Source organism: Vulpes lagopus, chromosome 13, assembly GCF_018345385.1.
Source record: "Vulpes lagopus strain Blue_001 chromosome 13, ASM1834538v1, whole genome shotgun sequence".
In the NCBI taxonomy this organism is placed as follows: Eukaryota; Metazoa; Chordata; class Mammalia; order Carnivora; family Canidae; genus Vulpes; species Vulpes lagopus.
In genome coordinates this window covers 10,739,186-10,752,915 of record NC_054836.1, presented here as the reverse complement: position 1 = coordinate 10,752,915, position 13,730 = coordinate 10,739,186, and the positions used below count along the sequence as shown (strand labels likewise).

Sequence of the window (13,730 nt, the reverse complement as noted above, 5' to 3'; positions counted from 1 at the left end):
CACCCCTTACAGGACTTCAAAGCTGCAGCCCTGGGAGTGTGAGATTTGCAGGGGGCTGAGCCAAGGGGGGCCTGGTGGGGTGAGGCCCCACTACCGCCCGGGCCTTTAATATGGTTATTCCTGTCCTGTCTCAACTACCTGCGAACAGGCCCACCGGGCCCATTTCCTCCCTCTCCAGGGCAGCGGGAGGGGCTGTAAACTCCCTGCAGAGGCCCAGGGGCCAGGCTGCCCTGCTCTGCCCTCGGAGTAGGGGGTATCGGCGGTGGGGGGGAGTGGGCCAGGCCGCAGAGGGGGCTTTCCATGCAGTACCCCTGTCAGTAAGCAGTGAGCAGTGAGCAGACAGGCCCCTCAGCGCATTTCCTCTTGCCCCGGAGGGAAACTGAGGCTGGCCAGCAGAGCTGAGGGTTTTGGTTCCTTGCTCCCTCAAGCTGTTTCCAGTCACCCACGCCCGCACACCAGGCCTGCTCCACGTGGCCCACTGGCCAGGGTCGTGCCCCATCTTGGCCCCGAGTTCTGTCTCCCTCCGTCCTGCAGCCACAGGGAGCGAAGACCATGTCCTCAGTGGGCTCCCAGACCTGCAGAGGGGCCTCAGGCCCAGCACCTGGGGGCCTGCCCAGGTTCCTGACATGCTGTGTGTCCTCAGGCCAGCACCTTGCCCTCTGGGCACAGAGCCTGGAGGCTGGGGGTCTGCAGTCCAGTATGTGGGCCAGGCAGGCTGCGCCCACTCTGGCTAATCCCCCAGGGCGGCCCCATTGGCTCCCTAGCTCCCCTGGCAGGCCCTGTGGCAGCGCCCTCCCCTGTGACCTGGTGGCCATGCCTGTGCATCTGGCTCCTACCCCACCCACCTCTCCAACCCTTTCATCTGTGGCAACCCCAGCACCTGGGTCCCCACAGGTGCCAATTAGGGCGGCTGCTGCCTGGGCGCTATCTCAGAGGTAGTGCGCTGTGCAGTGTTCCATGGACTGGGCCCGAGGGTGGCAGGGCAGGGCACCTGTCACCCCCTATCTCCAGGGCTGGGGCCTGGGCAGAGACTCAGCCAGGATGGCTACGGGCTGCACTCAGAGCTCCCCCAGGGGACCCACTCCCGTGGAGCACATTGCTGTCCCTGCTCCTGCCTCGGCCTTGGCTGGTGCTCTTGATCACCGGCTCCTTCTTCATAGAGTGTCTGCCCACAGCCTCACTGGTTTAGCTGACGCCTGGGCCCCAGCTGGGAGTCCCCAGTGCTCTGCTGCAGCATCAGAGCAGGGGTGACCCACCCTGAAAGGGAGGGTGGGAGAGCAACCAGCATGAGGCCCTGGCCTTGGGGTGGGATGCGGGACAGCCAGCCCAGTGAGCTGAGCCTGACTCTGGGTGTGACAGGAGGGGTCCTGGGAGTCCATGGCCCTGCATTCGTGTCCAGGTCCACTGCCCTACTGGGCCCCTCCTGCTCTGTCTCCAGCTTGGAGACTCCGGGGAAGAAGACCAGTGTGGCTGGTAAGGGATGGAGGGGAGGCCTGGGCTCCCCTTGACATCCTGTTGCAGGGACGAGGCCACAACCACCCCCTACCGCCATAGCTCTGTTTGCTTCTCCTGTACTTCAACACCTACCACCCCACACCCTCTCCTGGTTCTCCCAGTGCACAGCTCTGCTGGATTGGATACGTCTGCCCTGGGTCTGCGCCCCCTCATCCCAGTCCCCTTCCTGCCCTGGGTCTGTGCCCCCTCATCCCAGTCCCCTTCTTGCCCTGGGTCTGCGGCCCCTGGCCAAGGTCCCTGTCCAGCCAGCTGTGACTTTCTGGCTGCAGGGATGCTGTGGTGGGGATGCCATGGGCCCTGGCGCTCTAGCTGCTGAGCTGGCTGCTTTCGGCTTCTCTCCCTCTGCTCTGCTAAGCCCCCCCCACCCCCCGCCACTGCCTGCCCCCAGCCCCCTCCCTTCCAGCAAATGGCCCCAGTTGGGTGGCTGTGCTGGGCTTGACCTCCGAGAGGATAGGGGCTGGTTCTTCAGCTTCCCTGTCACCTTCCTCCCATCCCCACCGATCCCAGCCTGTCCCCCACCCTTGACTCCTCAGCTCTCTCCTTCCCTGGTGGTTAGTCTGGCTGGGTATCAGGGCAGGGCACAGATGTGGGGCATGGATGTAGGGCACGGTGAGGGACAGGAGCCCTGCCTTGCACCTAGCTTGGGCAGGGAAGGCTGCGTGCAGCCCTGTATACCCCACATGCCCCGAGTCAGGCCAGACATGGGCCATAGCCTCAGAAGGGCCGGTGATGCTCCAGCCAGCAGGACACCTGGCCTGGGAAGGCAGGGAGGAGGCTCCCGAAGGCAGGGCCACCCCATCCCCATACCAAGGGCCTGAGCATGGTGCTGGGATACAGCCCAGCTTTGAGGCTGCCCATCCCTGCCAAGCCTTGCACCCTGCAGTTATTCCGCCCTGGCACAGTGGGGAGGCCAGGCATCCTGTGGTGCTCTGGCTTCTGGCCCAAGGAGCTCTTGGCCTCTTGCAGCAGCTCTGCCAGCAAGAGATGTCCTTTGTGGCCTTCATGCTGGACTCTGGCTGCATGAGCTGTGACTGCTAAGCTGGCCTTGATTGGAGGTAGGAGGAGGTCAGGCCCAAGAACAGCACCCCGATATCCAGGCTCTGTGTGGGCTGGCTAGACTCAGGTCAAGGGGTATGTGTGCCTCCCAGGCAAGCCAGTCTCCCGGAAGACCCTGTGCTGGGCCATGCTGGGGATCCCACACAGGGGCCACGTAGTCAGCCCTGGAATGTACGCTGGGGAAGCATGCTACGGATAACCGGGAACATTTGGGGCTTACAGCGGACTTGGGGAAGACTCCGGCCCCACCGATCGGCATGAGGTCTGCCAAGGGGCTGCCCAGGTGCTCAGCACGGCCCGTCTCCTGCAGTGAGCAGGTCGTAGCCTCCATCCCCCTGGACCCCTTCGGTCTACAGTCTATCCTGTCCCACACCTCAGGAGGGCCTCTTTTCTTTGGTGGCCATTCCTCTCACCCTGGACTCCTGGTCTCTGGCGTTCACCCCTGCTGGCATGGCACACGGACATCTCCTCTCCCAGAGGGCCACCGCTGATCTGGCCCCTGTGCCTCGCCAATGCACTGCCAAAAATCCAGCACAGTCCACTCTCGTTTGGTTGTTTCTTCTTTTTGTTTGTTTTTTACTTTCCCCAAATGGTTTGAAACTCACAAGCTATGACTAAAATAATTTCTTTCATAGAAAGAAAAGGAAAACAACAACAACACATCTGTTTGTCTAGCTCCAGTGTATGGTGGATATAGCAGCATCACAAATAAAATTAAAACAAAAAACGCAAGACTCAAGGCAGAGGGACTTTGCGTCCCCACCGGTGTGCAGGTCATCCTGCAGCACCGTCTCCTCCCCCTGCCTGGCTGTGGGCCCTCAGGGCCAGGGGTGGGGGACATTTCACAGTGGCAGAGGCTGAGCAGGGAGAGGTCTCTGCATGGCAGCACTGGGTGAGAGGTCCCGTGGGCAAGGGCCAAGGGTCCAGCAGCCTCTGGCTCCCAGGCAGGGTGGATGGGGCAGATGGAGAGGCTCCGGCAGGGGGCAGGCAGGTGTGGGACGCCATAGCCACAGCAGCAGGACCTGGGGTCAATCCTAGCCTCAGGGTGCTGGACACAGACCCCCTCCCTGAGGGCTGTGGGTCCTCTGCCTGCAGCATGGGTGTGAACTTCCCCTCCTCAAACCTCCCACACGGCCCAACCCCAGCCAAGGTGAGCCTCCAAGGCAGGGTCTGGATGGTGACACCGACCAGCTGCTTGGGCAGCCTTGGGGCCTGAGCCCCCTTCCTGCCTTCCCCTTCCTAGGGGGCTGTGGGCCAGGGAGATGGGGGGGACAGGTGCTGAGGCCCAGTGGGAGTCAGGATGGGGATGGGGATGGAACTGGATGCTTTGGTCCCCTGTGGATGGGAGGTGAGGACAGAGGAGGGCTGGCCAGGCACTGAGACTTTCAGGCAGCTGCAAAGTGCAGGTCCCTGCTGACCAAGCCAAGAGCGCGGTCTGGCAGTGACGCTGGAACCGTCCCTGGGAAGGTGGCCTGGGGGGCCGAGGCCAGGGCGCGTGGCAGCCAGGGCACAGCCAGGCTTTAGAGTCCAGACTCCTCTGCTGCTGGGCTCCCCGTCCTTTCACCGGCCAGAACCGGTTCCTGGGGCTCAGCACGGCCAGAGGCGACCCAGGCCGGAGTCCTGCGTCCTGCGTGGGAACTTTGGCAGATGCCTCCAGACCCCTGAACAGCTCCAGGGTACCAGACTGGACCACGGCGCCCAGACCAGGGGTAGGAGGGCCAGATGCCATCCCTCGGGGTCTCCGCTTCTAGTTCCGCAGGAGCTACTGCTTCACACAGACGAAATGGGGTGGGGGTGGGGGAAATGGCAGCAGGGAGCTGCGCCCCAGGGATGAACTCCCTCCTACACCCACGGAACCCCGCCCATCACGGAGGAGCCCCGCTCCCACCCAGGAGGCCCGCAGCTGGGTGGAAGCCCACCCCACTCAGGAGCCTCATCCCAGCCCTGTCGCTGGGAACCCTCCCCCATCCAGGGGTCCCCGTCCTGAAGTCCCGCCCCCACGGAGAAACCGCGGCCCTTTCAAGAAAGGAACCAGAATCTGTCCGAGGATTCTCCTCGCCCCCGCCCTCCTAGGAAGGAGCCCACCCCCATTCAGGAGCCCGCCCCCAGAGAGGATCCCCGCCCCATCCAGGGAGGAAACCAGCACTCGTCAGGCGGACCCCGCCCGCCACTGGAAGCCCCAGCTGGGGACCCTGCCCTATCGGGGTGGAGCCCCGTCCCCCTTCTTCTCGGGAGGAGCCCTCCCCCGGGTAAGACCCTAGCCCCTCGTCGGGAGGAGCCCCGCCTCCATCCAGGAGCCCCATCCCCGCACCACCAGGTAGGAGCCCCCGCCCCCATCCGGGGAGGAGCCCGCCCGCATCCAAGAGCTCCGCCCCCGCCCTATCCGGGAGGAGCCCCCGCCCTCATCCAGGGAGGAGCCTGCATCCATCCGGAGCCCCGCCCCTGACCCATCAGGGAGGAGCCTCCGCCCCCCGTCCAGTGAGAAGCCCCGTCCAGTGAGGAGCCCCGCCCCCATCCAGGAACCCCGCCCCCGCCCCATCAGGGAGGAGCCCCGCCCCACCTAATCAAGGGAGGAGCCCGGCCCCCAGCCCAGCCGCCCGCCGGCGGGGTCGCGCTACTTGCAGGTGTGCACGTCGTAGACGCGCGCGCACTCCTGGCAGCTCACGTAGCAGCACCAGTGGAAGACGCAGTGGCACTTCTCTCGGCGCTGCTCGGTGCGCGCGTTGTGGCCGCGGCCACAGCACAGCAGGTCGCAGCCGTCGATGCCATGCGAGCTCACGTTGCACGTGCGGTCGCGGGTGCCGAACGAGCCGGTCTCGGGGTTGGGCTCGCAGAAGTTGGGCGAGGCCTCGTAGTACACAAGGTCGCGCTCCGTGGGCACCTTGAAGTAGCTGTAGCGGGGCCGCAGCGTCTCCACCCAGCCGCGCGACTCGCGGTGCTTCTCCACCACCATCTCGGAGGCGCTGTCGTACTTGTCCTTGAGGAAGTCTCCGATGGAGCGGAAGTCGGGCTGCGACCACCAGCAGGTCTTCACCTCGCAACTGCCCGACAGCCCGTGGCACTTGCACTTGAGATGCATGTGGCTGGCGATGGCCTGCAGGAACGCACCCCGGGGCGTCAGGGCTGGCCCTCGGCACCCCCTGCCCGGGATGGCTCGCCTGTGCGGTCCGTCTTCCCCGGGGTGAGGTCCTGGCCGGCGGCTCCCCTCCTCCTGTTGTGCTGGCTGACCCAGTAAGACCTGTCCCTTCTCACGGGGGTCACCGGCGCCGCCTCTTCCATGCACTGCAGGGGGCATCCTGGCTGACCCAAGGTCCACGGAGGGCAGGGCCTGGGAGGAGAGAGGTCTCCTCGGCTGGGGTCAGGTCTATTTCTACATCCTCTAGGACCAAGCGAAGGAAGGGAAGGGAGTGTGAGGTGATGATGCGTTTCGGGCATGCAGGAGGGAGGATGTGGGCTGGAACAGTAGCCCAGAGGATCTGTGCATGGTGGCGAGGTGATGGGGGTGGCTGCACCCCCCCCCCCCGGAAGCTGGCTTCAGAGGTATGTAAGGGAATTGGAAGAGGTGTGCAGCACCAGGCTGGGGGACTCTGGGTCCTGAGGGTCAACAGCCACAGGGCCTGACTGAGGAATGCATTTCTTCCTTTCTCTCTTTGAGGGAAGGGACAGGGTTGGGGGCTAAGGGGTGTCTGACTCAATCAGGTTAATGTTGCATTGACCGCTGGGGTGCACACCTGCCACCCATGAGCCCTAGAGATGGGGCTGGTCCAGGGGGCCATGGGCTGTCTGCTGGCTGGCGCAGACCCCCCAGACCTCACGCAAGAGGAGGACTATAACATTTCATTCGCTGTTTTACTATTGTGACTCTCATTGCAATGATAACACATTGGTTGATATATCGGCCACAATAAAATTCAACATTAAAATGAATGCCAGCTGCTTCCTTTTTAAAATGCAGTTACAAGAATATCTGCAGCTGCGTATGTGAGTCTCATTATTCCCCTACTGGTCAGTGTGAGGTGGGCTGTGCATCCAGACACAGCCCCAAGTGCATCCCCACCCTGTCCCCTCCCTGCTGTGTCTTCCACACTTCTCTCCTACTGGCTCTTTCCCAGGGCATCTGCAATGACTGCACCCCACCCCACAGTTAATTTCTGTCTTATGTCTGTGCTCTTCTCTTTTCCAGAGGAGACCTTTTCAATGTCTTTAGGTTTACTTTTATAAAAGTTATATATGCATGTACTTTAAGGAGTCCAAGAGTACCTGAGACTTGCTCCCACACCCAGGCCCACACGGCACCTCCTGACCAGCCAGAGCAACACAAGGCCCTCTTGCATCTCAATAGAATGTTTGACTTGCTGCATCTTGAGTGTTGAGGGGCCCAGCAATGTCTCCCCTGTCCCCATGGAGGGCAGGAAGTCAGCTCTTTTATCATCACCCCGCCACTCCAAATGCACACCTGCCCAGCCCCCTCCACCCTAAAAACTGAAGCATACTCCAGTTAGATCAATAGTGAGTGCTGGCAGTATTGGCATTGTGTTAGATGCCATACCCAGCTGAGCCCCATGATCACTCCTTTTCTTTTCCTACAAAACTTTGTGGTTGCTGTTTTTAATGTACCTATTATGGATTCAGGCTCATGCTTTGCCCGAATTGTCTTTGAGATGTTTAAACACACCACATATTTTAAGATTTCAGCTTCTCGGGGACATCTTTTTCAGAAGCTGTCTGGCAGATTTGGGGAAATATGCATGTCCCAAAACGCAGCTTTTCTACCTAAAAAGTTGGCAAGGTGGTTTAGCTGGGTATAAAAGTCTTGGCTTAGAAACTCATTTCCCTTTAGCACAGCTCCATTTTTCTTCCAGCTTCCATTGTTGTTCTTGGGAACCATTTGGATCCCAGATCCTCTGCATGAAACCCACAGAGTGGACGGCTTCCCTGTGTTGTAGGCTGTGAATTTCAGGGTGATGGGTCTTGACGTGGGTCTCCTCTCTCATGCGCCAGTGCATACAGTCTGTTCGGTCTGAACCTTGTGATTCTGGGTACCTTCCTGCCTTCTTAGCTGACTTCCTCTACATCATATCTGTCATTGTCTCTTGGACAGATCCTTTGTATTCTCCATTCTTTTCCTCTTTTCCATCTCTGCCTTGTCTCGGACAACCTTTGTGCTGGGAGTTTGGTTTCTTCTATTCTACCTTTATTTTCTAGCAGTTTCTCCCACCTTCCCTGAAAGTTCTTTTGATTCGACATCCTATCCCACTTTTTGGAGAGAGTATTTTCTCTCTCTGGGTATTGTGGCAGGGTTTTTTTCTTTAACTTTTTTCAATCTTTTTTTTTTTAAATTAAAAAAGTAATCTCAATGTCCAATATGGGACTCAAACTCATGACCCTGAGCTCAGGAGTCATACACTCTACCAATAGAGCCAGCCAGGTGCCTGGAAGACTGGTGGAGTTTGAAGTTTTCACCTCTCTTTACAATGTTTTATTCCTGTTTGTTTTTATCTTTACCTCTGTGGTTGTGAGAGGCCTTCCTCAGATGTCCTGTGATCCCGGGCTGTCTGCTGATACTTAAAAGGAGGACCTGACCTGTCATGTTGGAAGCTCAGCTCCTTGGTGGGGGCTAATCTGCATGGGCCCCTCATTGTAGAGTGACCTGGCTCCATTATTTCTTGGGGAACCCCAGGTCAGTATCTTTGAGTTTCCTCTTGGGTTGGTTCCATCCCCCTTCCTGGAGGGTCATCATGGTCAGTGTGGAATACCGACAATAGGAAGGTAAATGTGTGTGTAGATGGGGATTTCACTCAGGGAAACCTCGCCTTCACCCAGGCTGTGCTTGCTGTCCTTCTGTCTGGACACACAGTGCTTTGTCTTTCCTGGGGAACACACCTGCAGATTTCTGCCTTGGTAAAGGGTGGGGGCATTTGCCTGGGTACAAGCTATTGGACAAAGGCCTGGTGGGTTCTAAAGTACTCTTACTGTAAATTATCAATCTATCTTCCCATTTTTAAGCTGCACTTTTCAAGACACCTGATACTAGTACGTCCCGAGTTGGTTCTCAGAGTTCTCTACTCATTTAGGATTCTACTTGCTTCTAAGACCGGAGTATTCATGCATCTGCTTCTTAGTTTACAAAATTTTGCTGCCATGCTCAGCTCCTGGCTTCCATGTTGTCGGGAGCATCCCTGTGTTGATGTGTTGTAAGATTCATTCACTGTCATTTTAGTGGGGTTCTGAGGGGCTGCAGAGGGAAATGCTTGTATTCACTGTGATTCCTCACAGGTCTTTCCACTCTACAGTTGCTACGGGATTCTTTCCAAAGGATATTATATGATCTGTATAGTTTCCAGTTCCCCGCTGAGACATTCAGACTCGCATTTTGGCTTTGTAAACCTAAGTAAGCATATTTCTTTTCCACAGTCTGTGTCTCATAATTCCAGTATCAGAGTCCCTGTGGACTTGTTTCTGCGAGTTTTGCTGACAATCACTCATTGTGTCACCAGCTCATGTGACAGGTTATCCTTTGATTCTGTGCTGGATGCTGTGTTTGGAAAATTATTTGTAGAAACATTTTTTGACCTTGAATATGGTTATCACCCTTCAAAGGGGGATTTGCCTGCCTTTTCCAGGTATGTGGGAAAACGAGCAATTGGGATCACCATAATCTGTTCCCAGATCTTGAGATTTTTCTAGCCTGCACTTGTATACAAGGGCTGGTCTCCTTCTGGTTTTCCTTTACTCCTCAGAGCTCCGGCCTAAACCAGGGGGAGGTTTCCTGGAGATGGCGAGGCTGCCGAAAGTGTATGCACTGTGGCCCAGTTCAGGATGAAAGCTGATTCAGCTCCTGGGCTCAGGGTTCTGCCTTCTCCCGGCCCTTGGGCCACTAATTTCTCACTATTCAAGGTTACATATTTGACACCTAAAATAACTTCATAGGAGCATAATATACATACAAAAGTATATATGTCATAAATGCAAAACCTGACAAAATTTCACAAATTGCCAGCCACTGGACATCAGCTCCCCAGAAACTCCTGTCATGTTCCCTTCCAGTTGTCTCTTTGGCCTCTTATACCCTTCTATGAATCTTTTAATATGTCCACGTTATTACAGTTTTCTTTCATTGCAAGTGCTTTTATCAGTCTGTTTACAAAATCTCTGCCTACTCCAAGGTCATAGAAACATTCCATGTTTTCTGCCTAACATTTCTGTTCATTTGTTTTACCTTTTCCATTTGGGTTTGGCATTAACTGTACATATGGCGTGAGGTAGGGGTCAGCGTCTTTTCCCCACCATGTCATTGTCTGATTGACTAGGCACCATTCATTGAAGGGACCATTTCTTGTCTGTGCTGCCCTGTTGTCCTGTGGTAGGTAGGGTGACTGTACACAGGTGGGCTTCCTCTGTGTCTAATGGGGCCCTTTTCCCATTTCGTCCTGCATTTGTACTTGTCTTGGACAGGAAGATGAGTCGGTTTCTTTGTTCTCTTTTGATGGCAGCCCAACGCTTCAGGCCTCTGTGATGCCCTGGTTCCCAGGCCAGCACCATCCTGGTGTTGCTGAAACTACTAGAGCATCACCTCCCATGACTGACCGGTCCCCTGTGGGCTCTCCACGACCATCAGACCCAGTCCACTCCAACATATATAGCCCTTCACAGCATGGTCCTGATTGTCCTCTTCCTCTGCTTTCTACATGCTGTCTTCCAGACAGCCTCACTCCTGGTCACAGGCTTTGGGTGGCCCCAGGGCTCTCGTGGCTTTCCTCTACCTAGATAGCTGTTAGCTATTTTGCATGCACTGCTCCCAGTACCAGCAGAAAGCATTTGTTTTAAGATGCCAGCCCGGGGTGTGGCCCCTGCAAGGTGCCCAGGTCACCCTGTGTGTGCATTTCTTTATCACACAATGTCCCAAACTGTGCTGCAGGGGCTTCACTTTTTCCTCCCTGGACTGCAGGCAGGCCAACAAGGCAGCCCTGTATCCCACCTGCCACCCTGTGGGAATGCCCTCAGCCCTTGTGCAGTGAATGGACTGGCTGTTTCAGAGAGCCCCAGGCAGTAGGTGAGCAGATTTCTAGCCTGGCCACCAAGGATGGCCCATCCACCCAGCCACACCTCCAGGGAACTGAGGCACATGTCCTGCTCAGAAATCTTCCATGGAGGCGGGGCTGGATGGCAGAAGAGTAGGGTCCCCAAGTAACCTGTCCCCACCTAATTACCTAGATAACCTTCAAATCATCCTGAAAACCTATGAATTCAGCTTGAGATTTAAAGAGAGAACAGCTGGAATGCTACAGTGAGAAGAATTAATGCCTCTATCAAGTACGACTTGCTTTTGGCCACTCTGCACTGAGCAAAATGACTAGAAGGAAAAACCTCAAAGGAAAGAATCAGAAACTGTCCTATCTCCCACAGAGTTACAAAATTTGGATTACAATTCAATGTCAGAAAGCCAATTCAGAAGCCCATTTATAAAGCTACTGGTGGCTCTAGAAAAAAGCATGAAGGAGTCAAGAGACTTCATGACTGCAGAATTTAAATCTATCAGGCAGAAATTAAAAATCAATTAAATGAGATGCAATCCAAACTAGAGGTCCTAACGACGAGGGTTAACAAGGTAGAACCAGTGAGTGACAGAGAAGACAAGTTGATGGCAAAGAGGGAAACTGAGGAAAAAAGAGACAAACAATTAAAAGATCATGAGGATAGATTAAGGGAAATAAATGACAGCCTGAGGAAGAAAAATCTGCGTTTAATTGGGGTACCTGAGGGTGCCGAAAGGTACAGAGGTCCAGAATATGTATTTGAACAAGTCATAGCTGAAAACTTTCCTAATCTGGGAAGGGAAACAGGGATTCAGATACAGGAAATAGAGAGATTCCCCCCGCCCCTAAAATCAATAAAAACCGCTCAACACCTCGACATTTAATAGTGAAGCTTGCAAATTCCAAAGATAAAGAGAAGATCCTTAAAGCAGCAAGAGACAAGAAATCGCTAAGTTTTATGCGGAGAAATATTAGGGTAACAGCAGACCTCTCCACAGAGACCTGGCAGGCCAGAAAAGGCTGGCAGGATATATTCAGGGTCCTAAATGAGAAGAACATACAGCCAAGAATACTGTATCCAGCAAGGCTCTCATTCAGAATAGGAGAGATAAAGACTTCCAAGATAGGCAGGAACTGAAAGAATATGTGACCACCAAACTAGCTCTGCAAGAAATTTTAAGGGGGACTCTTAAAATTCCTCTTTAAGAGGAAGTCCAATGGAACAATCCACAAAAACAGGGACTGAATAGGTATCATGATGACCCTAAACTCATATCTTTCAATAGTAACTCTGAATGTGAACGGGCTTAATGACCCCATCAAAAGGCGCAGGGTTTCAGACTGGATAAAAAAGCAGGACCCATCTATTTGCTGTCTACAAGAGACTCATTTTAGACAGAAGGACACCTACAGCCTGAAAATAAAAGGTTGGAGAACCATGTACCATTCAAATGGTCCTCAAAAGAAAGCAGGGGTAGCTATCCTTATATCAGATAAATTAAAATTTACCCCGAAGACTATAGTGAGAGATGAAGAGGGACACTATCTCATACTTAAAGGATCTATCTATACTGATGATAGGACACAATCACTAATATTTATGCCCTGAATGTGGGAGCTGCCAAATATATCAATCAATTAACAACCAAAGTTAATACATACTTAGATAATAATACACTTATACTTGGTGACTTCAATCTAGCACTTTCTACACTCAATAGGTCTTCTAAGCACAACATCCCCAAAGAAAGAAGAGCTTTAAATGATACAGTGGACCAGATGGATTTCACAGATATATATATAGAACTTTACATCCAAATGCAACTGAATACACATTCTTCTCAAGTGCACATGGAACTTTCTCCAGAATAGACCACATACTGGGTCACAAATCAGGTCTTGACCAATACCAAAAGATTGGGATCATCCCCTGCGTATTCTCAGACCATAATGCTTTGAAATTAGAACTAAATCACAACAAGAAGTTTGGAAGGATTTCAAACACATGGAGATTAAGGACCATCCTGCTAAAAGATGAAAGGGTCAACAAGGAAATGAGGGAAGTATTAAAAAGATTCATGGAAACTAATGAGAATGAAGATACAACCATTCAAAATCTTTGGGATACAGCAAAAGCAGTCCTGAGGGGGAAATACATCGCAATACAAGCAGCCATCCAAATACTGGAAAGAACTCAAATACAAAAGCTAACCTTACACCTAAAGGAGCTAGAGAAAAAACAGCAAATAGATCCTACACCCAGCAGAAGAAGAGAGTCGAGCAGAACTCAATGAAATCAAGACCAGAAGAACTGCGGAACAGATCAACAAAGCCAGGAGTTGGTTCTTTGAAAGAATTAATAAGATAGATAAACCATTAGCCAGCCTTATTAAAAAGAAGAGAGAGAAGACTCAAACTAATAAAATCATGAATGAGAAAGAAGAGATCACTACCAACACCAAGGAAATACAAACGATTTTAAAAACATATTATGAACAGCTATATGCCAATAAATTAGGCAATCTAGAAGAAATGGACGCATTTCTGGAAAACTACAAACTACCAAAACTGGAACAGGAAGAAATAGAAAACCTGAACAGGCCAATAACCAGGGAGGAAATGGAAGCAGTTATCAAAAACCTCCCAAGACACAAAAGTCTAGGGCCAGATGGCTTCCCAGGGGAATTCTATCAAACGTTTAAAGAAGAAATCATACCTATTCTACTAAAGCTGTTCGGAAAGATAGAAAGAGATGGAGTACTTCCAAACTCCTTCTATGATGCCAGAATCACCTTAATTCCAAAACCAGACAAAGACCCCACAAAAAAGGAGAATTATAGACCAATATCCCTGATGAACACAGATGCAAAAATTCTCAGTAAGATACTAGCCAATAGGATCCAACAATACATTAAAAAGATTATTCATCATGACCAAGTAGGATTTATCCCCGGGATGCAAGCTTGTTCAACACTCATAAAACAATCAATGTGATTCATCATATCAGCAAGAGAAAAACCAAGAACCATAGGATCCTCTCAATAGATGCAGAGAAAGCATTGGACAAAATACAGCATCCATTCCTGATCAAAACTCTTCAGAGTATAGGGATAGAGGGAACAT

At 53.2% G+C, this 13,730-nt stretch overlaps 1 protein-coding gene across 1 annotated transcript in view; it reads right to left on the bottom strand.

The window, feature by feature from the left end:
- Positions 1 to 5,185: 5,185 nt before the first annotated feature.
- WNT3A (Wnt family member 3A) overlaps positions 5,186 to 13,730 on the bottom strand; it is a 44,189-nt gene continuing 35,644 nt past the window's right edge. The window contains exon 4 of the mRNA XM_041727325.1: positions 5,186 to 5,665. Coding sequence (XP_041583259.1) covers positions 5,186 to 5,665 — 480 coding nt within the window. The remainder of the gene's footprint in view (positions 5,666 to 13,730) is intronic.